This window comes from Loa loa (genome assembly GCF_000183805.2).
Source record: "Loa loa unplaced genomic scaffold supercont3.101, whole genome shotgun sequence".
Taxonomy (NCBI): Eukaryota; Metazoa; Nematoda; class Chromadorea; order Rhabditida; family Onchocercidae; genus Loa; species Loa loa.
In genome coordinates, this window is record NW_018108281.1 from 25,652 (window position 1) to 51,348 (window position 25,697).

The 25,697-nt window shown below is 31.2% G+C and overlaps 5 protein-coding genes across 5 annotated transcripts in view; 1 reads left to right on the forward strand and 4 right to left on the reverse strand.

The window, feature by feature from the left end:
- Window positions 1–3,678: 3,678 nt before the first annotated feature.
- LOAG_04049 (hypothetical protein) lies at window positions 3,679–8,923 on the forward strand (the record flags this gene model as incomplete). The annotated part of the gene is made up of 12 exons (XM_003139586.2): window positions 3,679–3,824; window positions 4,172–4,294; window positions 4,626–5,112; window positions 5,271–5,377; window positions 5,666–5,771; window positions 5,994–6,070; window positions 6,362–6,524; window positions 6,822–6,988; window positions 7,718–7,799; window positions 8,023–8,209; window positions 8,431–8,641; window positions 8,754–8,923. The coding sequence occupies exons 1-12, from the start codon at window positions 3,716–3,718 to the stop codon at window positions 8,921–8,923; spliced, it is 1,989 nt and encodes a 662-aa protein (XP_003139634.1). The 5' UTR covers window positions 3,679–3,715.
- Window positions 8,924–10,354: 1,431 nt separating this feature from the next.
- Window positions 10,355–13,938, reverse strand: LOAG_04050 (60Kd inner membrane protein). The gene is made up of 8 exons (XM_003139587.2): window positions 13,689–13,938; window positions 12,749–12,989; window positions 12,330–12,476; window positions 11,830–11,968; window positions 11,524–11,635; window positions 11,338–11,445; window positions 10,881–11,034; window positions 10,355–10,600 (listed from the first exon to the last, which is right to left on the reverse strand). Exons 1-8 carry the CDS (start codon window positions 13,869–13,871, stop codon window positions 10,485–10,487), a joined length of 1,200 nt encoding a protein of 399 aa, XP_003139635.1. The 5' UTR covers window positions 13,872–13,938; the 3' UTR covers window positions 10,355–10,484.
- A 1,610-nt stretch (window positions 13,939–15,548) lies between these two features.
- LOAG_04051 (hypothetical protein) lies at window positions 15,549–18,313 on the reverse strand (the record flags this gene model as incomplete). Its single annotated transcript, XM_003139588.2, has 6 exons — window positions 15,549–15,832; window positions 16,212–16,323; window positions 16,430–16,568; window positions 17,093–17,236; window positions 17,528–17,762; window positions 18,002–18,313. 6 exons carry the CDS (start codon window positions 18,311–18,313, stop codon window positions 15,641–15,643), a joined length of 1,134 nt encoding a protein of 377 aa, XP_003139636.2. The 3' UTR covers window positions 15,549–15,640.
- A 976-nt stretch (window positions 18,314–19,289) lies between these two features.
- On the reverse strand, window positions 19,290–22,406 carry LOAG_04052 (hypothetical protein; the record flags this gene model as incomplete). The annotated part of the gene is made up of 8 exons (XM_020446494.1): window positions 19,290–19,693; window positions 19,960–20,113; window positions 20,429–20,551; window positions 20,885–20,996; window positions 21,100–21,196; window positions 21,276–21,371; window positions 21,780–21,987; window positions 22,236–22,406. The coding sequence occupies 8 exons, from the start codon at window positions 22,404–22,406 to the stop codon at window positions 19,377–19,379; spliced, it is 1,278 nt and encodes a 425-aa protein (XP_020303174.1). The 3' UTR covers window positions 19,290–19,376.
- Window positions 22,407–25,110: 2,704 nt separating this feature from the next.
- LOAG_10780 (hypothetical protein) overlaps window positions 25,111–25,697 on the reverse strand; it is a gene marked incomplete at its 5' end in the record, with an annotated part of 8,052 nt that continues 7,465 nt past the window's right edge. The window contains one exon of the mRNA XM_020448229.1: window positions 25,111–25,419. Coding sequence (XP_020301607.1) covers window positions 25,157–25,419 — 263 coding nt within the window. The 3' untranslated portion in view covers window positions 25,111–25,156. The remainder of the gene's footprint in view (window positions 25,420–25,697) is intronic.

A 25,697-nucleotide genomic window follows, 5' to 3' on the forward strand; every position in this document is an offset into this window, starting at 1 on the left:
ATTTATCACTTTGTTTTCATGGGAAAAAAAACATTTGAATGAATAATATAGTAGATGTCATGGTAATTACAAGAGGAACTAATCAATCTTTATTAATGAACATTATAAGAGGTCGAATTCATCAAGTGATATTTGTCATTGGAAAAGAAAAAAAAAAATGCAGTGACCATTTGCGTATCGGTCTCCGAGAGATAGTATTTTGATATTTGGTAAAGATGACAAATGAATGTAGGAATCAGATCGATGATTCTAGCATCACTGCACTTAATTTAACAAAGGAAACCTTTCATTATTGTCATCTGATTTTTGTTGTAATAATGATCAGAATGAAAGAATTTGATAGACATATATATATTTTGTATTGCAAATATCAAAATCAAAAGCCATTCTGGTGGGATGTAAAATTTAACATTGCATATAACAATTATATATATATGATTTAGTTTCATGTATAGTTTTCTCGATTAAAGCAAATTAAATATTATGTAGATATCGTGATCAATCAATAATTTGGTACCTTTGACAACGACCAGAAATGAACCTTAATTATTGGTGTTAATTATTGATTGCTATTATTATTTTTACAATGATATGTGTCCCGGTTTTCTCTAAACATTTTGTATATTCGGTTCCGAAATTCCAAATTTCCTTTCCTATTAATTGACACAATAATTATCATGACAATTTTAGCAACGGTAATAGATACTGTAATATCATAATAATTATTATAATAAAATTTTCAAATCACATAATTTGAGTGTCTTTTCTTATTTCCAATAATTTTATTTCTATTTTGAGGAAAATTTTTAATATTTTAGAAAAAAAAGTTTTTTTTTTTTTTAATTTTACTGAATGGATAGCAATATTTCCCACTACGTATTTTTCTTTATGCAGCAGAAGCATTTTTTTCGCAATCAAGGATTGATGAAATTTCAATTGTTTTTAGTGAAAAAATGTTTCTTATGGAATAGATAACAAATGTGAGGAAATAGTAATAATGAAAGCATTATAATCATTATTGGAAATTATTATTATTGGAAATTAATTATTATTGGAAATCAATTGCCAGAAAATGTTTGGATATAACAAAGATGTGAATGTTTATTTTTCTAAAGTTTTACGAAAGGAAACTTTCCTGTTACGGGAAAGTTTCAAAAGTATTCATGAATAAGTTATTTGAATGTTATTCCATCAATTAATAAAAATTTTAAAACAATTCATGAGTAAGTTATTTAAATCCTATTTCATTAATTAATGAACCATTTTGCAGTTGTTTTGTGTAATGGCGTCTTCTTGACTTGCTCGAAACTTCAAAATCTATTAGTTCATCTTGACTATACACTTTAAATTGCTAGTTTAATATTTCAATTTAAAGTTCAAAATTACTAATTTAGCTTAGTTAGAATGTTATCATAACTTGCCTGTATCTTCAAAATCACTGCTAGGTCAGCTTGCTTTCAAACATTGTTGTGTTGCCTCCAAAGTTCACGTAAAGTATATCAGTGATTTGATGATCAAATCATATCGATCAAGTTGCTACATATCAAAATAGAAATGTCAAAATGATTCCGTTATAGTTATAATTTATCATCTGATCGATAACGTCGGTAAATTTACTGATATTGTTGGAGAGAGAGATAGAGGGAGTATTTGATAGGTATAAGGAAGGGAGAAGAGAAAGACCGGGTTGGGTCAACTGATGGTTGACTGATGTTTATTTTTGCATACAATTGAAAGTGGAGCAGCTTGCTGTTGTTGTTACTGCTACTGCCTTGACTGTCATCATTATTTGGTTCGAATAAAACTCCTTTTTCAACAGCATTTTCTAAGATAATGTTGAGAGAATAGTAGACGACGACGACAATGACAATAACAAATGGATGAAAGAGATGATATGAAGGAAGAAAAGAAGTGAACTGCCATCGAAAAGATGTGATTAGAAATTATTGGGGAAAATGCCCGAGTATTGGAGTATATCACGGGAAGGAAAAGGGGTATCATTGATAGAACCGGATTTTATCAAATTTTTGGTTTGTTTCGACCCGTTAAAATATCCATTCATGCCTATATTCAATTAAGTTGTTATTCGTTTGTAATTACAAGCAAATTTTAATTTTGCAAGAAAAAAAAGTGGAAATGAAGGTGAAGAAATAAAAGATAAGAAGGAATGGATAACGACACAAACATTTTTATATCCATTTCTTTTTCGTTTGTATAGCTAATAATCTGATAATTAATTGTCACTGCTTCAAGGAACTATCAGTAATTTAGTAATATAATAAACTCAACGAAAAAAAAGAAACACTGCTTACTAGAAATAATCAAATTAAAGTGTCACTTCAATTAGTCATTTAAAAATTTAAAATAATCAAACTAAAATATCGCCTCAATAAATCATCAAAAATTTTAATAATGAAACTGAAGTACCGCTTCAATAAATCATCGAAAATTTTAATAATCAAACTAAAGTATCGCTGCAATAAATCATTCTTTAAAAAAAAGAAAATTTAGGGGTGTATATGGATTTAAAAAAGGTTTAACAGTCAAATCAAAATATCGCTTCAATAAATCGTCTAGAAATTTCAACAGTCGAATTAAAATTACCGTCTTAACAAGCTGTTTAGAAATTTAACCTTTGAAAAATTTTATCAAGAAAGAAAAAAGAAAAAATTTTGTCAAGGAAAAGAATTTTTATCACAAAGAAATATGCAACGACAAACATAAATGCGAGTGATAATCCAAATTTAATTTTATCACCTGATATTTGTCAGTAATTTCCCTTCCTTTTGCATTAAAACTTCATCTCTAGTATTCCCCTCAAATGCATTTAATTTTTCCAACAACTTTTATTTTCTCATAATTTCTTCAAATTCTTATTTTTTCTTTTATATAGTGTTACATTTCAAGTCTTCCGCATGTTATCAGTTTTTTTTCTTATCAAAGAAAAAAGGTGACGAAAGAAAAAGAAATTAACTATTTTTTTTCTCTTCATTATTCAAATGAATGTGATTTTAATTTATCACCATGTCTTTATCATTTGTCAATCTATTATGGTCCGATAAATCATCGTGTTTTGTGTTAACATCAACTCAACCAGGTATAAGTGTGTATAATGATTTAAATGAACAAAACAAATAGATAAATATTGTCAAGCCTATAACCTATATGTCCCATACAGGTTATCCTGTGTATGCATCTATAGATAATTCCGGTTTTCTTTCGTTTTGTTTTTTTTTTCCTTTTTTTTTAATTAGGAAAATTGTAAAATACGAAAACAAATAGTTTCTGCAAGATTTTAAAATTTGACTTCAACAATTTCTTATAATTTGATTTAAATTTGATTTTTTTAAATAATATGAAAAATAATTATTCCTTTTTTAAATGCTAAAAAGATCGACTTTTTTTTCTTTTTTTGTTTTTATTTTTCTTGAAGTTATGAAAAATAGGAGAGATAGATTAAACGCGGATCGATTAATTCGCTACTAAAATGATTGAAAATTTTGTGATTTTTGTAAAGTTTTTAAAAAGTTTTTAATCAAGGTAAATTGAAATAAGTAGCATGAAGGGTTGGCCAAATTTTGTAATAAAATTGAAACAATTTTTTAATAAAATTCAGTTTCTTCCATGCTTTGAAATATTTTAACATCGTAGATTTTATAGTTTTTTCCCTTTTTTTTTGTTTTAGGATGGAGCAGTTAATGATAAAGTTAATGAGATGATTCAAGATGTTACATCTGAGGAAATGATCAATTCCAAGAATATCAATGTTAATACATATCCATCTTTTCAACTTACCACAACTGATTATGGATCGCAGCTAACCGGTAAATGCTGATATCATAAAAATAAAAAAATTGAGTCATTTTGATAAATCATGTCCAGATTATTTTGATAAGTAAGTAAATTATAAGCACATTTTTGGCGTGTTCTTGTATCTACCATTGAATGTAATAAGAGAAATCATTGTCAAATTGTAAATTTCTGTAGAGTAATTTGAAATCATTAAATTATTGGGATTATTAAATTTAAACTCATTACTGCTTTTTTGATTCTCAGAATTCATAACTTATTTCATCCTTTCCTCTTTCATCCTTTCTTCCTGCCTCTTTCTCTATCTCACCTTTATATGAATACCACACAAATCATCTCGAAATTATAAATATATTTTCAGCGGAAAATTTCGGTCCAGCACCTCCAGCAGTGATGCCTGTTATTGACTATTCTGATGAACAAAAGCAGATTCTTGATACCACGAAGCAAAGTCCGGGAGCTCCCTTTAATTGTGCTGAAATCAGTGAGTTTTATCCTTCAAATGTAAGAGATCTCCGAGGCTTTTGCTCATCAAATTCATGATTAGACAATATTTCCCCACTACCTAACTTTGAATAGTACAAATAATAAATTGAACGCAAATGCAGGATTACCATTTTAAATAAATCAGTAGTTGATGGAATCAGTAGAAATTCAATTCTCTAAATACTTCAATATTCAGCATCATCTGATATGACTGCTGCATCGGTTTCGAACTCTGTTACGATTCTCTTGCCAATTAAATGTATTTTTTTCATTTATGTAAAATCATCAACTGTTGACAGGAATTAATGAATTTTCGTAATTTATTCCAGCGACAACAGTAACTGTGACAAACGATGAAACAAATTATGCAACAAATGTAGAGTTCACTTACACCGCTGCATCTGAAACTATTACGACAGATACTATTACTACAACAACAACAACAACTACTACTACTACTACTACAACATTCATTGTTTCCCCGTGTACTATGCAAGTATCAAATGAAAATAAGCAAACATTTCCGGTAAACGCAACATCAACAGTTTCCACTGAAAATATTATGACTAATGAAACATTACTGGAACAAACACAAAATACTACGATTGAAAGCATCATTCCCAAAAGATATGATGAAACAACGACAACGACATATTTGGAACTAACCGAAGATCAAATATCAAATATGATTCCTACAATATCATTCCCTCAAGCAACAACTCCCCAAAATATTGGAATGGAAACAGAGACGAAAGATAAATTGGAAGTTATCAGAGAGAATAGTACCACAATTTTTCATTCACCACAAATATCACAGTAACTTTTTATATGAACCATTTACAACCTATCCTCATTTGATTAATTGATTTACTTATTTACTTGATTTTTTCCCAAACTATCTATCAATGCAAATTATTTAATTTTTATAAGAAACTTTGCTGAAGAAAAAAAAATGTTTTAGAATATATTTTTAGATATACCCATCCATCATCATTCAATGTATCGAATATAATCAAAACAACCTCAATACCATTAAATGTCAGTACAACACCTATCGGAATTGTTTTAAACCGTTTGCGTGGTGAATGTTTTTTTAAGTTATTTTTCAACTTTATAAAAATTTAAGATTTGAATTGCCTATATTAATTTATGTCATACTGATCAGAGTTTTTTTTCTTTTTTTTCTGTTATAAACATGGCACTTCATCATCATGAAAGTAGTAAAACTTCGTTTATTACTCATCTTTCCATACTCTGGGCTAACATTTCATAAATTTTTAACATGCAATCTCACAAAATTAAATTTTTTGTTCAACTCCCTAATTTTTGATTAATTCGAAAATTTAAATTCCTGTCATTTCAATTTCAGGCAGAGCTCATCTAATCTGTAAAGAAGATGGTTTACAATTCGAAATTAGCACATTATTTCCATTTACCGGACAAATTTTCGCTCATGATCGAAAACCCTCTGCTGAGTTTGTTCATTTACATGTTTTATTGCTTCGATGATAGCAGAATTAAAATTGATAGGAAAATATATTATTCACACGACTGAATTATCGTTTTATCCTGAAGTATTATTGAACTGAGTTTCGACGCCTAAATTGACATTCAATTTAATCGATAATTTGGTTTTTAGACTTTCACATACCTAAAATTTGAATTTTATAATTCATACATTCTCCATTTTATTTCAGATGTTATTTTACATTTTATGAAGCAAATTTAGTCCGAGTAATGATGCCGTATTCGTCATGTGGTATGCGAAACAACGGTAAATTTAGTACTATCACAAATTACTGAAATATTTTTAAAAAAAAATCAAAAATTCCGACAGGATTGAAGAAGCATTAATATTTTTTGATATTGCTAATTTATAATTTATTATTGTTAACAGGTGTTTAAATTAGGACTGTTACGATGCTTTTAAATTAGCAAATCTAAAACGTTGCAGTAGGACTAATTTTGTAATATCATAACTTACTAATGCTTAATATTAGCAACCTATCATCTCAGTATTTCATCCAGTCTTTGAAATTCTCGCTTAACCTGAAATATTTTTCAGAAAAACAACGACCAGAAACCCAATTTCATATGCAAATTATTGTTATTTTTCAACAGAAAGACAATACAAGCACAATGCAATCATTTTTAACTCAATGCGTCCATCAAAAAGTACAATATCAAAAACAGGTGATACCGAAACGTATTGAAGAAGCATTGGAAGAGTAAGTAATCGAATTCCAATTATTTAAGTATTTCAATTTTTACAAGAAATTTGGTTGGGGAAGTTCAAACTTATGCGATTTAAGATTAGTACCGTAAATCTTTTTATTTTCTTAGAGTTTATTGCAATTAAATTTCGAAGTGTCGAAAGCATATCATTGATCTTGAAGGAATCAATAATCGTTATTTGAGCTTTCATCCATACTTCTACTGGTCACTTTTAATCAGTCTTTAATTGATTTATCATATTGAACTTGAAATAGATGATACTGTTTGAGTGTTTTTTTTTCTTGATGTAGATTACGCTTAATACCGATGAAACTGGAGTATAAAGCACAAGTTCCGGAATGTATGATGCGAATAGTTACCGAAGAAGAACATGGACATGGTGATGATGGCGCTGAAATAGAAGTTGTTAACCTTGGACAACCGATGAGAATCGAATGGAGTTTGTTACCCGAATCAGGTTATAAAATTATATGATTCTTTTGTGATCCCAAGAACTTTTTTTCTTTTTAATGAATTCCTGGATAATCTCTGCTTGTTAACATTATCTATCTTTTGAGATGATTCTATAAATAATTTAATGAGTTTCCTTCTTTTTTTTCGATTACTGTATACTTCTCTGAAGTTACCATCGATTTCTTGAAATACTGATATATGATTCCGTCAAGTGTTATTTTTTTTTTTTTTTTTGAAATTTTGATACATGCAGAAAAAGAATATGAATTTAACGTAGGACTACTATTTTAATGAACGATTATAAGCTGCCATACTTTTTAAATGGAATTTTATATCTTTCGCTTTTTTAGAAGTTTTTTTTATATGTTAAATCAATTTGATCTTATTGAATTGCCTAAAATCCTTTAGGAATTAATTTTAATTATAATTTTCAAGAAAATAGGAAAAGAAAAAAAAAGAACTTTTGCTTCCTTCTCATTTCTAATTAGCATTGTTCCTGTTTACTGGCCTGAGTATCCAAAATCTCTATGCATAAAAGTTACACAAATTTATTTAGTTATCCGGGTGTTCATGTTTTAACTTGTAAGGTGGAATTAATATGAGAACTTTCATCCGGATAGATGCAAAAAAAAAACAGATGGTATATTTATTAAAATGATTCTGGTAAATTATTCCATTTCCCATGAGATTTATAAAATTTTAGTAAAACTCGACTTTAAATAAAAAATTCCAGATGCTTACGGATTTCATGTACGAAACTGTACAGTACGGGATACGGTTAGTAATAAAGAATACATGGTGATCGATGAACGAGGGTATATTTGCATTGTGAAGCTTTTTTTTTCCTAAAAAATCAAAAGTAAATTTCGTATTACTAAGAAAAGTTTAAAAAAAAAAGGAACTGGCAAAAATGATGGTGCTATATTTTTTGATAATATTATTGTCACTTTTATTTCCTGTCGTATGGAATGATCTAGCTTTTTTGAATGAGTAATGCAAAATCTGCATTTATTATTTTGTATCATCATGGTGTTTCAGTTGTTCAACGGATATCAATATCTTCAGTCATCCACATTATGATACGTATCATGATATAGCTCGAGTTCACTGGCATGCATTCAAAGTACCGGATATTAATCAGCTGAGTATCAAATGCTCCATAGAAATATGTACCGATATTCCAGATACCAAATCCGGTTTAACCAGTTGTGATAGTATACCATCTGTGGGTCATTTTAAATTGTTGCCAAAACTTTTAACAGCTTTTCGATAGGATGGATGTAAATACGGCTCTACTTTTAGTACAGTTCAATTTTCAGTCGAAATCAACATACTATATCAATCATGTCATTAAAAAGCATGGTATTATTCTGTTTGTTATGCTTGTCGACAATTTCGAAATCTCAGAAGTTGGATCACAAAGAAATCGTGTTCTTTTAATTGCAGCCACCATTTTGTCCGGATTTGATAACATCACCTACGAATGCTCTCCTGTCCGGTCAGGAAGCAAAAATTGTTAGAAAACGGCGAGAGCACAATTCGTTCCAGCAACATGTCTATGCCGATATTTGTTTCGGTGATAAGAAGGATGAGTACTGCAATTCGGAGAATTATCGAATAGATCATGGACGGCATGCCAAAATGTTTAGAGATAATTGTTCGTTTTAAAAATTGAAAACTAAAAGTTAATTTTTAAACAAAAATAATCTAACAAAGATTCCTTCCTTTCAGATTATTTATCCAATAGAAATTCAACGTATTATTTGCAGTACCAAACCAATACTGCTTATCCCGCTTATGGTTAAGTATTTGGACGGGTTTATCTGCATTGACAGCGTTACTGGCGATCAGTGTACACGGGTATTGTCGTTATTGTGGACGACGACAATATGGACCTATTAAATTAGCAACAAATTTAAAAGCAACAACAGCAAAATAACAACAATAGCAGCGAAATCAAAAGTTACATTTATTTCATTGCTTTAGACTGATAAGATTAACAGCAATAGCAGTGACAAGAGTAATTCTATCATTGTTAACATAATCCTCATTTTAACGACTGTTCTTCATATATTGATTCTATTTTCTTTCTATTATTAATACAGATATTAGTTATCGCATTTTTTATGGTTAAATAAATAATATTCCGAAATAATATGATATTTTGATAGCTTTATGAAATTTGTCCTTTATTATCCATATGATTTCCTGGTTCACCAATAATTATGTATAATATTATGGGGGGAAGTTTATGAAATTTTTTGTGAGAGTTCGATGTCGTATATCATCAATAATTACAGATTTAAATTTTTTTTAGCCTAATTTAGAGTGAGATTAACAGAAAACTCAATCAAGAGAAAGGAAGTAAAACTAAAAAATATAAGAGTTAAAACAAAACTTCTTATTTTGGGACTATTTGAATAGTGTTATAATTGAGTCTAACATATTTCATATACATGAGAGAAATAACTTTTACTTAGAAAAATTAACCTGACCGCCGAAATATGAAAAGAGAGAAATAAATTTCAGTAGAAACATTAAGTTCTATTTAAACTTACTCTACGTTAGTTCATATCCTTTTTTTTTCACTTAATCAAAATACTAACTTTTTGTTTCATACGATCTTTGCAGCTGAAAATTTCTTTGCTACAGTATGATGTGCAATTACTTTTCTTATGTAACAAATCCAACCATTTACAATATATTCTCATTAACTACATCGAGGTAACTCAAGAGATAGCATTTTATTTCAAAAAAGTAAAACTAAAGTGCCCCCAACACTGGAGAAATTTGAAAATCTAAAATTAAAAAACTTTAAAACTTGTAACTGTCTATCACTTTTCTATCCCTCTCTTTATTGAAACGATCATAGGTTAAATTTTTTTTTTTTTTTGATTTGCTGCTGTTATAAATCTATGAATCATTTCAAATTCATTGGTGTTATCTTTCCTTTTCAAAATATTCGTCAATAAAATTTGAGGAAATTCCCGATCTTCCTGAAGTTAAGAAAACTAACGGTTAAGTTTGAAGAAGTAAATTAAAGTTAGGACGATTATACTCATTTTCGTAATTTCTTCTATATATTCCAGCATGTGTCCGTTATAAATTTTGTATGCTGAGTGCAATATCGAATCCGGCAAATTGATTGTCGGTATTCCCAACAAAAAAATTACCATCTACACTATATGAGAACAATTCTAGTTTTTCTTTTTCTTTGAATGTAATGAAAAAAATTTATCGGAAACGCAATAAATTATATTATTTTTACAAAACTTAAGTTTTTCGAAAATAAAATGGTATTTCGCGAAGCCATTTGTTTAGAATGATAAAGTAGCTAGTGCTGAGTGATCGATTGTAATGCTTTCCTAGACGTAATTATTTTATTTCCTTCAAATTTGATAAATTTATTGCAAAAATCAGAAAATCTTTCATAAACATTTTAAAATGCGATCAACAAAACCATTGTGAAAGCAAGTCCCGATTTTATCATTAACTATTAATCACTTCGTAGGGCCTGGTCCACCAGCTTTCGCAAATCTTTCCAAATGTTGTCTCTGCATTATTTCCCACATTACCGGTCGTGACCGAGCCTGTTTCTCTGTTTCCTTCTTCCAACCTGAAAAAAAAGAGTGTTAACTGAATAACGTACTACAATTTGAATAGCATATCGTTCAAAAAGAATAACCCATCGCTAGGTCCAATTAGCTCTGCTTTTTCATAATTTCTAATTTCGAACTCAGAGGAAGTTTACTTATAAAATTCGAGATTTCACCACTGCTTTCTCGGCTAACGTTAATGGTCATCTATAAGGACAAAATTAATTAAGTTTACTGAAATCTCTGACATCAGGAAAAATGGTAGTGATTTTGACAGAAAAATTTCGAGGAAAAGAATACCGAATGCACGCTTCCATGCTTTTTGGAATGTCGCCGAACTTGATTTCGTTACTTTCAATGGGATATCAAGAGCATAACGGATTTTGGGGATGCGTAAAGTTATTGTTAACAAAAGATTGAAGAAGTTTGAGGTACACCAGTATATCGAAATGGCCTAAAGAAAGCGGATCAGTGTGCTGAGTCAGGTAAACATTACCACAAATCAGACTAATATAGAAGCATTTTTAATTTCAATACATCTTCATGCATGTTGTGAGTTATGAGTTGTGAGTTCAGCTAAAAGGTGTGAGTTATGTATTTAGTTATAGAACAGTAGTTCACTGGAAATTCTCAAGGGCGTTGTTATTTTATTGTTTTTGGCAAGTTTTCATTTTTATTTTTTACATGGAAGCAATTTTGATATAAGACAGTGAAAAATTCTTTTGAAGAAATCTAGAAAATGTAGGAAAAGACATACTACAGGAACTCTTGAGCTAAAAAAGAATACACCAACTGGTACCACAAAATACTTGAAGGCTTTAACGTATTTGCTGGCGGATGCGGTACCGGTTGGATCATATCCAAGCTGAAAAACGGCGTTTGAGTTTTCTTCAATTCAAAATATATAGAGATTTAAATAGACTGCCTACAAAAAGTAACTTACAAAAAGTGTGCATCCAATGAGAACAGATGAGAGTGCTGGTACCAAGAAATTAGGATCTGTCATTGTTAAATCCAGGAACCATAATGCACCGCCTGTATCCCAACCAGGAAAACTGCAAATTTTCACAAAAATAAAATCACACCAGCTTTTCAAGATTAAATTTATTTTTCCAATTTCGATCAAAACTCATCAAAATATACTAATTCAATTGAAACTTTTGCACATGAATTCCCGAAAGAAATAAATGATGCTTCTTTTCACTTCTTCAACCAAAAAAAAAAATTAGACGGGACTTGAAAGACTTACTTATTTTCTGCCATAAGAATAATTCCACGATATTGGGAAATAAATAAAACTGAGTTGAGCACAAAATAATAATACCTATTGGAGGATCTTAAATTATACGTATCTATATAAACATTTTCATCATGCGATATCTTCCGATCTAAAATGTCATTAGATGAACTGAATGAATGGATTAAAGTCAAAGGGTGACTAAAACTAAAATAAAATATTAAGAGTTGAAAAATTACTCGAAATACTATTCTTACAAGTTACAAAGAATATTTACGCTGTTTGTTTCATCCATAACTATGATTTCTTTAGAATTTTTAAAAGGAAAGTGGACTTTCTCGAATTGCATATCTTAGCTAGTGCCGACATTCTCTTCCTTTGATGAACATGAATAACCGTCAAATATCACCACTATTCAAATATAATTGCTTGAATAAAATTACAACACTTCCACTGCATCCAAATGGTGGGATTATCTAAAGCAAAAAAAAAAAAAGAAAAGAAAAACTAACACAGAGCTTCACAGCGAACTACTTCTTGAGCTTCTTTCTTCTTTTCATCAAACATTTTTAATGTCTCGTCGTGTATCATTTTCTTTGGTGCAAATCTTTGCAAGAATAAGGTTGCCCGCAGAAATGCTAACCGCAAACACAATGTGACTGAAAAGCATGAATAATATAATACGGAAAGCAAACCACGAAAGCAAGTAACATGTTCCTAATCAAAGTATAAGGTTATCAAGTTAAGCTCAATTAAAAAAGAAACGAAATGCCATTAAATCTCCAACTACTGAATTGAAAATTTAGGAAAAAATTTTAAAATTATCCCAACGGGAACTAATAATCCATCAATTACTTTTCCTTCAGAAATCTGTTACTTCAAAAATTAAAACCCAGTCTTTTATATCTAATCTTTATATGAAAGTGCTTACTACATATGATAGAAGCAAACCAGGGGAGATCGAAATGATTGTGGATAAATTCCAAACCAATTCGATACCATGAAGCAGGTGAATACCATGTAAAAAGCCCAGTCCTTTCTACAGTTGATATATCATTTAGACCCAACATGTCCAATACATCGACCTTCAGAAGCCATTTCTCATAAAAGGAAAAGCCTGGACCAGATACTGCTTCCGGAGGCATATTTGTTATCGGGATATCCGGTATGCCCTAAAAAATCTTTTAATACAGATCAGGAAATTTAAATAAATTAACAAACAGAAACAAAATTCATAGTTAATTTATTAGCTTTGTATTCACGGTGTTACAAAAAACTTGTTCAATTCAGTATTTCATAGTGTTAATATTCACTGAAGAGTAATAAATTTCCCTCACGTTTACTTATTGAAACCGAATTGACAAATTATCCTAACCATCTTTGCTAATCATTTCATGGTCTCATTTCCAATGGTCCTTATAAAAAGGCTAAAATCTGAACAATATCCATTTCTGATTCCAACAAATTATACTATACAGAAATTAGCTACTCATAAAGAATAGATCTAAAGCTGATCAACAGAAAATTTCCATTGCAGAACTACTGCGCTACGAGTTTATCGACATTTCTTTTAATTTTTTATTGCTTATTGAGCTGACGTTTACAGTGCATTTGTTTATTGAAGCAAAAAAAAAAGTAAAGCGAAAATTATAAACAAACAACAACTAACTATTCCAACTCTTCAGGTCAACTAAAGCTATGAATGAAACTGAAACAAAGTACTTAATTGAACAAGCTTGTAAATCACGAATGTAAAACTAAGTGCCAACTGAGTAAACAATGCCGAAATGGACTATTTTAAAAGGTTTGCTGAACATTAAAATTCTCCCACGTTAGAAATAAAAACCAAATTCTAGTCAATTTTAACACACCGTTAGAGAATCCTGTGATGGAACAAAGATATCTTTTGCTGTAGATGCATACCGAACGCCAACTACACAATGCTGTGATTGAAAACTGGAACTGCGAACTGTTGCTGCAGCGGAAGAGGTAATTGAAGCGTAAAAACGCTGTACTGCCAGGCGAGATCTTCCCAGACAAAGTGCTACCGCCATTTCAGTAATAATTCAGGCAAAAGCGATTATTGCAATGTCATACCATGCGAATCGGAAACCTAACAATCACATCCGTCAATAATCAGATCTCGCAAGCATTTCTATTTGATGCAGGAATTACATTTCCTAACAGTACTAAGCTACAATCGAATTGATCGCCTTGAAACTTCGATGTTCCACGTTTCGCATAATGACATAGCTAGATAGAAACATGTATTGAACATTAATTTAAGCCAAAGCATATAGAATGGATCATGAAAAAAGTGAGGCATCCTAAATTTGTACATAAATCAAGTACTCCCTTTAGAAATTAGCATGTGCAACGCACCAATCAAACAGAAACAGACGCAGCAGAGAATATATGTGAAGAATCAGGTAAAATAAAAATTTCAAGTAGACCTTAAACTGATAATAAATCAACAATAAAACAGGCTTTGAATCGTCTTATTTTATAGCATATTACATCGAAACAACAACATCAAATACAGACATAATAAGCTAAAAACTGTTTGTCTTCTTGAAATCTAGACCTACTTTTCTGTATACCGAATTGATATGGTAAAGGTTCTGTGCAAGGAATTATTTAAAATTGAATTTCACGATTATGTGAACACATTCTTTGAATAATACGACACAAGCCATCATGAAATAATGTCGAGACCGAAAAGTTAATCCACAAGTGAAGAGAAAAATTACTACTGAAACAGAACCTTGACTATACTAGCAAAAAAAAGTTGGTGTAAGTTTCTGACCAAAGACCTTCGATTAAAAACTAATGCTAGCTTTTTTGCGTCTGACTGATGAATTATCAATTTTGGTAGAGACAATAATCTGAGTCTGGAAATCAAAAGAAAATTAATAACCAAATACATTTTGAAACATCTGAAATGTACCATCACATAAATATCTTTTCTTTTCAACTGCATTCTTCTTTGCTCTGTTTGCTTTCCAATCCTGAAATGAATACAAATTATATAAAATGATAAAACATAAATGAAGCAAAAGAGAAGATGGGATTAAAATAAAATTGTATATCAGGTGGTCACATATATGAAAAAAAATGCCATTAACGACAAAAAAAAAATCTTATTTTTATGGATTTCGTTGTCTTTCACAACGAAATCCATAAAAATAAACAACCTTTAGTGTTTCTCTGATCTTTATCCACCAGAGGCATCTCTCGCTTCTTCAATAAATGTTTTTTGTCCGGCCTAAAAATGAAACGGTTTAATAAAAATAAACTCTTGATAAATCTGCTGAAACATTCTCCCTCCAGTAGACTGCTTATTTAACTAATAAATATTCGTCCACGGAAAGACTTAATTTTGCGTAGTCGTCTGATGTATATTTTGGCCAAGCGCTTTCTTATAAAATTTCACTTGTTTTGATGGTAGCTGAGGTATCTTTAAGAAAGCACGAATTGATGGAATCTTGAATATTCCAGAAAATATTACAGAGATCATATTTGATGTACACCAATATAAGGCTATAGCCTGAAATTTCCAATAGTGGGACATAAAACATAGCACAAGGTTGTCAAAGTTGTAAGATAAATACATAATCCCTAGGAGGCAAGAATGAATCGGATTAACAGCAAGAGTAGATAGATGAATGATAAATCCCGCTTGGACAGATAAATCCCGCTTGACCATAATTCCCGCACCAAATCACTGAAGTTTACAAAAATAAAGCTTGAACTTTAATGGCCCTTAATTGATAAAAAACAGGAAAACCCATCATAACTCATTCTTCCCTTGCATTACTTACATTTAATTTCGGAATCTTTTATGCATTAAAAATTTTAAATAAATACTATTTGGAACATATTTTTGAAAACAGAGAAAACTCATCGATGAAACTTTGGTACTACATGCGAAAACCATAATTGGTCCGATCCTCGTCAGCATTTTCTGTATCTGCGGACTGATACTTTGATTTGTCCCACCAGTTTCGGCTCCGATCTACCCGAAAACAGTTTCTAATGATAACAAAAAGAATAGGAGAAAGTAGAAAAAGCAGTTGTTGTTGTTGTTGTTGTTGTTGTTCTGGGAATCTATAGTCCTCTGTCCGCTGCTTATTACTCCCAACTTTATCCTTTCTTCAAATTCAAATTTCAACTCCATCTCTATCTTTCTAAACTTGAATTTGTGGCATTTTTATGACTCACACAAATTTTTACCTTAACAGTGACGAAAAATAATGCACAAATTCAAAGTTTTTCTAAAAATTTAAAAATTTTTCATATTTCTTAAAAACGCCACTACATGTGGAAAATCAAAAGATTATTATAATAAATAGTAATAAATCGTATATCGCTAATAAGGAGTGCAATTGGTTTACTTTGAACACCGCGGCAACAGTAATAGCAGAAACTAATGGAAGCAAATAATAAGGATCAGGCATGGTCAAGTCTTTGAACCAGTACAAACCGCCAGTGCTCATGCCAGGAAAACTGAAAAAATTTTTAAAAAATAAGAAACACGAACTAAAAACGTTTTACAAGCAAAAATTGTCTCAAATACGGGAAATTACTTCTAGCATCTAATGTTGAAACTTACGAAACATCAGCTAATTTTTTGACCGCAATAAACTGTGTCATAAAGATAGCGCCATTAAGACTCATAAACATAAACTGTCGATACAGCTTGATATCTTTCGTTTTCAAGAAATCTTTCAGTTCTTTCTGAGCTTCCATTGCTGAAATCCAAATATCTCGAAATTATGATTCACTAATATACGATATATATAATAAATACTCACAGCCCCAAAATTCTGATGAATTGCTATATAAGCCCCATTCGACATTAATATTTGCAGTGTTTTACATCTCAAAGAAAAGTTCTTGCCACATCCGTAATCATAAGCATTGCAGAATTTTCCTGGCATTGATTGTGGTGGGCAAAATACTCTGTACAGCAACTATTATCTCATAAAATAGGGGATACAGAAATAAGTAAAATAACCAATAACAATATTACTAGCAGAGAAAGAATTTAAGGCACTTCAAACATTGAAAGAAAATTCTAAGAACAAGCTCAAATATGTAGAAACTGATGGGAAAATTTATTTAACTATTTAAAGAATCAAAATGTCGACCTATTTTATACAAAGGAAGTTTCTTTCAATAAACAGTGATTTTTTAATAAACAGTGATTAAGCCAGCAAAGCTTCTCAAGAAAAGGAAGCACAGAATTTGTGCAAAAAATATAGAAAGGACAAACTTTGCAAGAAATTCCCACTTCTTTGAGCACTTTCCATCTTTTCTTTGAATTCATCAATTTCTTTTTTGTGTAATTGTACTCGTCCCATAAGTCGATGAGAAGCAATCGGTACAAATATCATCAGTAACCGTAAACTTATTGTAGCTAAAATGCAATTCTTAAGTAGTTGTCAGTCGTCAATCAATTAATTTATTAAGATAAAAAAACTTGAAACTTACTGTTTCGAATTAGAATATTAAACATCAAAAAACACGAAACAAATTCGATTCAAAAAAACTATGCATTGCAATTGTTTAAGAAATTCAGACCTTTGTGGAAGGACCAAATCTCCTACCCTTTTCACCACAAATTCCATTAATTTTACTGATGTCAATACTCTTAAGATTCAAATTATCAACAAACATGAACTTTCTACATTTAACTACAAACATTTACCACATATAACAGTCAGCCACCACGGTAGATCAATATTAAAATGCATATATTCTAGTGCTAGTCGAAACCATGACGCTGGACTCCACCATGAAAAAAGTTCATACTCTTTGACCAATGAATTCCCACCAAGGAAATCAAACAACTGAAAATCTTTTATCAAGCCCAGCTGCAGTTGTTCGATAAGCGTAAAATCCGGTGAATCCGTAGAAACCAATGGTGTATTTGCAGGTGTAGCCTGTAAAAAAAACTAATTTGAAATCAATCCAGCTGCTTGGACCAACTGTTTAGTTTGATAAGGTTAAATTAAGACTACATCGAGATGACGGTTTAGCTTTAATTAATGCAGTTTAACCTAACCCAATAAGAAATCTTGATTAATTCTAAAACAACAAAGTACTTGAATTCCATCGAACTAAATTTGTTATATTAATATTAACTTCCACAAGAGCTATCACATATGCCAACCTAACATACCAATATTTCAGGAGCCACTGGTGCAGTTGAAGATGGTGGATCGCCTCCGAAGAAAGATATATGTCTAATTTGTGAAATTAATTGGCAACGGTCAGGAGCTACAAGACTTTGCCTTGACAACGTCCTCACTGAAGGCAAAGATGTTAATTCCGTCAAAATATGCTGTCTAAGCTGTAGCATCATCTGTAGATTCCTTGGCAGCATTCTGAAATCACAAACACCACTCACCAATTTTGAAGTATGCTCCCCCCTTCCTGTAACCCAACAATTTCGAAAACCAATCGGAGGTACACTTTCGCAGATCATTGCCATTATACCACTATTAAATTGCAATTAGTAAAAATCGCAAAATACGACAAAATTAGAGCAATTACAGAAATTCCAAAGATCCTCCAAATCCATCCTGAAATTACCAGTGCACAACCATAATTGATTTTCACCTGCAGAACAGCGGGATGGTAGCAAATAAACATCATTCTCGAATCAAACAGCATTCCGTAGCATTCAAAATTTTTTTTTTTGGATTTTACTTTATTTTAACAATGATTCAAACTTTTGATGACAAACTCATACAATCTTAAACATCATACAATTTTTAAAAAATCAAAAGAAAATATGAGAAGGCAGGTCCATTATTAAAGACATCATTCTCAGATCAAATAGCATTTCCGCATAGTATGCAATAACCTTTTTTTGGTGAATTTCCTTCATTTTAATTAATAACAACTAAAGCTTTCAATGAGAAGTATTTTCAGTAAAGTCGTTAACTGGTAGATTACCTATACCTTAATTACGCTAATGATCGCATAAAGTAGTTTTATCAGCTATATCATTGATAAGTGACAAACAATAACCAATGTACGGCTGATTAAAGATCAAGGTATGATTTATAGTAACATCTTGAACATGCCAAACCTAAAATAAGTTACAATGCTAGCCCCAAACTTTCATGCAATTCGGTCTACTTATAACCAATAACACTGAACAAAAAACAATATACAACTTCGCATCATTAATATCTGAAATGTGTTGAGGGATATCACCCGAAAAAAAAACCTCATAAACTTTAATTTCTCACCACTGGTGGAGCTTGAAAGATTTGAAAAAATACTCTACTATCGCTCCTACGAATCTATAGGCTCCTGAAAAACCAAACTAGTCTTGCACACCATCTGTCATTGTTGTCATTGTCCTATTTGTCTAACATCAGTGTGATTTACTTGACTAGAAACAAAAAAAGTTCGAATCTATAACCCAAATGAAGCAATCCAATATTTGAAAAGTCATCCACCGATCGTCCAATTAAAAAACCTGCCTATTTAGAATCCAATAGGAACTAATAAGATGAAGAAGTAAACTTAAAAAAGATTCCATTTCAGCTTGCCGTAATTTCATCAATTTCAAACTTCTGGGAATCAGCTTTCATTCTCGACTTTGGTTTTCTAGCTTTCGTCACCACGTTTGCTCGTGCTGCTTCTTGTATATGTTGCTCCATTAATTTAGCAATCTTTGAAGATGGAAGAACAGCATTTTCTCTCCAGGACTGTCGAAAAAGTGAATCCCTTTCAAGTCTGATGTTTTCCGCTTCTTTTACAAGTGATTTGAACAGTTCTTCTCCCTGATTTTCTGTCTTAATTTCAGCAACTTCCTTCTGGATTTCTAGTGTTTCATTTGCTCTTCTTTGTCTCATTTCTGGAAATTTGAATTCCATATTGTATCCTACATAATGCCTAGATATTTCCTGAACAAAATTATGCTAAATTCGGTTTCTTATAAAAAAGAAGCTTTCCATGGCATAACAAACATTCCGACCAACCAGAAAAGCCAGTAATCAAAAGGTTTAGGCATTGTAAAATTAACTAACTAAACTTCATAACAGTAAGGAAATGCAACTAATGGAAAACAGCAAATAACAGAATGATTGTAGCAAATTTAAAAGTGGAAAAATCCAAAAATACCAGAAACATAGTTTAGCAATTCGGCACGACGAATTTCCGAAGGATCAGAATAAACACTGTGCAAATGTAACAACGTTCGCACTGTATCAGTCCTCAATACTGTTGCGTGCATGCCACTAATTAAACTCGAAGTAATCCAATAAACGCATACAACCTTAAAAGATAACTTGAAAAAAAACATAATGAAGAACCAGTGGTACGCTAGACAGTTCTGGATGAAGTGAATATATTAATTGAGCATAAAAAATTGAAGAAAGCCATGACCCAAGTAATTTCTCAATCACGTAAACATTTCCAAGCCCACCATCCAACATATTATCCCGACGTCCATTCATGAATAAGGGAACGAGTAAAGTTACTATTTCGTACCAGCATTAAAAGAGAGCAAATATGAAGTATGAAAATAAAAATGTTAGTATTGAACTTTATTTGAAGCTTCAATTTCAACTTCTCTTTGACCATTACTTACCGAAGGGACATTGCTAGCAACCAACAATGAACATGCGGCGATTGGATATATCGCATTATCTGGCTTTAATCCTAACATCCAACTGCTTACTGCTTTTTCCACTTGCAATGTTTCAATCCATCTCTGAAAAAAAAAAAATCCAAATTGGAATCCTTCGCGGAATGACTCCTTTCGGCATAATGATTGCATCTAGCGTAAAAGTAACATAAACTTAGTATGAAATGAAAGAAGACACGAGAAACTTCGTCAATCATTTATTGAAATGTTAATGTATTGACATTGACGATGTTTCGAGAAACTATGAAAAAAATACAGGGAGGAAAGAACCCTTAGAAGAGAGCCATGAGAACAGATAATAAGGTACTAATGCCTCCTATTTTAGGAAGAAACAGTTTGCGTTTTCCTCTGAATTACTTATGAAAACTACTTCGATTTTTAAATTTGTAACATTATTACTTTAATTGCGAAAGTGAAACAAATGGCAGTTAGGGTAGGCAATAAAAAAGCCGGATCTGGTACTGTTAGATCGATGAACGATAATGTGCCACTTGCTGTCCAGCTCGGATAACTGAAAATATTATTACTCTGATATGCACGCGAACAATACCTTATTTTTTTGTAGTAATCAATCAAATAGTTTTTACTAAACTTTCAAAAGGAAAAGAGCGTACATAACTTCAGCCATCTTCTTGATACCACAGTACTGTGTCAAGAAGAGTCCAACACTTGAGGAATACAGTATGATTGAGCCAACTCTACTTCGAATATCTGAAAAAATGTTAGACATCTAAAGTTTAAACGATATGGAAGCCCAGACAAATCTGTTCATAATTCCAAATTTGCTTACGATATAGAAATGGAAGCTGGACTTTTTCGAATCTTATTCTCTTCCACAAAATTAATGTCGGCAAATAAAGCGTAGCAATTCGAATTAATACGGTCGCTGAAAAAAAAAAAGCAAATCATTATCAGAGAATGAAAAGTTTACACTTTAAATTTACTCAAATTTTCCAGGAAATCTAGAATCTGGAGAAACCGGAATTGAAATTTTATAAATTGAGAATTTCTAGAGTATCCAGAGAAGGCAAAGAATTTGTCAATTAACTGACCGTCATCAAATCTCATGTGATACAATTTGACTAGCCAAAACGGTGAGAAGTCAAAAACCATAGATAACATGGTAAGTATGACGGTAATGATAGATGAAAAGCACCCTAAAAGACCTTGGAAAAAATGAACTCCCAACCTAAAAAGACTTGGATTTTCTGAAAAAGTCGCAAATTGAATCATCCGGAAGTAGTCTTTGAACTAAATGAATACTGAAATCATCACAGAAACTATGAAATTTCACCACATATTATAGTAGCAAGCCAGGATAACTCATAGTTGGTATGCAGGCATTCCAAGAATACTCGATACCACGACGAGGGCTTCCACCAGGTATACAGGCCTAAATGTTCAAGTGGAGTAATACTTAGGCCAGAATTTTCAATTAAATTTTGCGCATAATTGCATGATGCCTTTATCGATCGCTCGAACCACTGAACGATAGGATGACCCTTAAATTAATTTTAATTCGATTAAGTCAGATAATCTATTAAATCATTCATTAAGTAATCTATTAGAACAAATATTGAAACAAATACCAGACTTGTGTCTGAAAAACTTAAGATAGTGTGCACTAAATGGTTGCTCTATTCCTCTTAGTCCATTAAAAGTTAATTCGATTTCAAAACTAGCTACAGTAAACTGAACTATTTAATCCTCCATCAGTTCCATTTCCGAATTACATGAAATGAATCAGTACCTGTAGTTCCGCAGCAACATCGAAATAAGTATTACTAGAAAAATTGCGTCTATTATCAACATTCTTCCATACAGTTGCTGAGGGGAAGCTCAGAACACCAGTTGACGTGCTCGGAATAATTCCACCAAGTCTTTTGGCAGCAATGCGATACAATATTGCGTGAATGGACATTAACTCAAAAAACTCGAAAACCCTGAAGTACTGATTGGATTTACAAGTAAATAGAAGCTTGGAACGAAGTCTGTCATCTGTTTTCATTCAGAACACCATTTGCAAGCACAAATGACATCACCAAACGATTTAACTTTTTGGAATCAATCAAATGACTTGAAATTTCGATAAAGCATTCATAGATGGTAAAATACAAAAGTAAAACTGATTCTGAAGAAGTAATAAAACGGTGTAAATCAAAAAAGAGTAAAGAATGATAAAGACTGATAGAGTGAACGAGTTATCATAAATTTAAAGAATAAGATAATAACTAATACTATGTGTAGTTAGCAGATAAGAGAGTTGACATTGATATATCATTAAAACTATCAAAAAAGCATCTCACCCCTTGTTAGTTTGTTTACAAATGATTTATGTAAATTGCATTAATATAATTAGCAGACGATAATTTTCATTCGGAACTGCACGCCTGTTGCATAATCGTATCATAGTTGCAATGAAAATTTCTCATTCTTTGATTCAGTTATTTAGCCTGGATAAGCTCTGGCCGGTTTTACTTAGCCTGATTAGGATGTAAATAGAGTGGGCTGGGTATAGGAGAGAGAAGGCGAAATAATAAGGCATAATCTGTTATGTGCTGAATCATTGTGACAAAACATCCCCACCACTCTTCGGAGGAAAATTCCATCTCGTCTCATATCATACCGAAATTTCTTACGACCCAATATTCCTCGGAAGAAACATTTCATCTCATTCGTCTTATGCCATATCGGAATTTCTTATGAGCCATCATTCCTCGGAGGAGACATTCCATCTCATCTTGTCGAGATTTCTTATGTTGTAGACAAAGAAAAAAGGTTAATGATAGCTAGGGAGTAAAGATCAAAATTGGAAAGAAAAATAAAGACGAAATTAACTTAATGAGCTCTCTGTTTTGTTATCATTACCATATTACGCATTCTGCATATATATTATGTAACAGATGTTATACAACGTCAGTCTCTGCATTTCCCACAACCTTAACAGTATTTCGTAATTATCATTCTCTGATGTCTTTCATAAACTCTTCAATTCTGTGTTACAATTTATGAAATTTAAGGTCGAGCAAAAACTAGCACTTTATGTAATTCACGTGATGTACTGCATGATGACTTAATGATCAGATTATCATTATTTTTCATTACTTATTTGTGGATAAATTCCAGAAATTCATTTTTTTTAAAAAAAATTTCTTTTTTCCAATTTCAAACTCTCAAGTTTAGGCACTTCATTCCATTTTATATATGGTTTTTCGCCGTTAATGGTATCAAATATGATATTTGTGGTCATAATAAAGTGATCAATGATCTTTAATTATATGCTACAATACAAGGCAGTTGTTTCTTGCGAAAATTGAAGGATAAATAAAAAAGGCGAAAAGGAATGGTCAGTGATTATCGTCCGAATAAATTTCCAACATTTAAACAAGGAAAAAAAGATACTCCCGCTGCATATAGTAAAACGTAAATAAAATGATTTTATGTATACATATTATTACATTTACAAATTTGCATTATTTTGGTGCAGTATGATGATATCGGTTTCACGTATATGATCCATGATATCACGTGATGTTAGCGTAATGCTAATTCTGATTGATGAAATAATTCTGATGAATTCTGATGAAAAGATGAAATAACTGATGAAATTCTGATGAAATAATTCTGATGAATTGATTCAAAGGGAGCAAAAATGAGGGATGGTATCAAGGGGAGAGCTGATGAATATGTGCCCACACTTGTTACTAACACGGAAATACAAGAATGTTATTTTAGTTGATCATGTATTCCGGTGCTAGTAACAGTTACTTTCCGGTTTGGTTGCATTTTTGCTCCGGTTCGACCCAATCTTATGCTATCGTTATGACAGCTAATCACTATTCATTTTGTTCATATCACGTAATTAGCGGTGATATAATTAATGGGAGCTTCAAAGCTGGTATAATTCATGGAAATTATTTAAAGCTGGTGCAATTAATGGAAGTAATTTGAAGCTAATGTAATTAATGGAAATTATCTAAACTAAGGAATATAAGCAATTTGTAATTTACATTGTACATAGAGATTTCATTTTAATTACTGCAACGTATGAAAATAGTCAATCTCGTGTTCTTTTCTTTCTTTTTTCTTTTTTTTTATAGCTTATTCTTATAAGTTGACAACTTTCAAACTTTGCAAAGAGAGGCAAAAATCTTAACTTCAATCTCAAATCTTAATTAAGTTTCGAATTTATATAAGTGTCCAAATGTTAAAATTACCAAAAATGGAGAGAGGCATTCTGAATGATACTCAAGATATTGTTTACCGAAAATTTAGCTAGAATTATAGGTGTGAGCATAAGAATGAATAAGGATGTATGTCAAATGAGAAGATATGAAATGGAACGAGAAATTGAATTTTTTGGATTTCAAATGTCCAAACAACATTAGACAATATTGATGATTGGTAAAATTTTCCTTCTTATTGCAAAAAATCCCGATGATTCCCGAAATTTCTGTTCTATTTATTGGGAAAAAAATCATGGGTATCATTAGAATAGGGTGTAGTAGAATAATTGAAGATATTCATTTAATCCCAATAGAAGATTAAAGAAAAGGTATGAAGTATTCGCGTATAATTAAGAGAATTACTTTTTCTTTTTGTACTAGAAGAATCATAGGTTTGATGCATGTAGGATGAAATGCTTACTTTTGCAATTATCAGAAAGGAAGTTCACTTTATCAATGGTTTTAATGCAGCAACTGCAACAGAACATGATAAAATATTGTTAACAAATGGTTGTAAATGAACGGCAAATGCAAACTGAACACTTTGATCAGTATTTTCATGTATCTTGAGTGCAAGTACTTTTTCGATAATTTCATCCGTTGTATTGTACCGATGGCGGAAAGCAACGGCATTTACGTGATATGAATTACGTAGTGGTAATAGAGCATCTCTCACTTGTTCGATATTGTCCGTAATTTCTAGCTCAGCTAAAATCTCACGCAGTATCCTAAAAATTTACAAAGTACACATTTAATAGTTCTAAAAATTTTGGATTTTTTGGAATTTAACAAAGCTTTTCAAAATTTTTTCCAACCTTTACATCTACGTCTTTACACCAAACACTTTTTTTTTTTTTTTGTCCCAACTTTTGTGAAATAATGTTTGAGGAAGTTCGACACTTGCAGTTACATTAAAACGTATGAATTACTGATTTTATCAAATTAAATTTTATACCTGAAATCATAGATAAATATGATGTAAATGG

Excerpts from the sequence above, each read along its gene's own strand:
- LOAG_04050 (XM_003139587.2), bottom strand. The coding sequence starts at position 13,871 with ATGGCGGTAGCACTTTGTCTGGGAAGATCTCGCCTGGCAGTACAGCGT. Across the intron at positions 12,990-13,688 it reads CATCACAGGATTCTCTAACG|GGCATACCGGATATCCCGAT; the intron begins GTGTGTTAAAAT and ends AAGATTTTTTAG. Across the intron at positions 12,477-12,748 it reads GTTTGCTTCTATCATATGTA|TCACATTGTGTTTGCGGTTA; the intron begins GTAAGCACTTTC and ends CATGCTTTTCAG.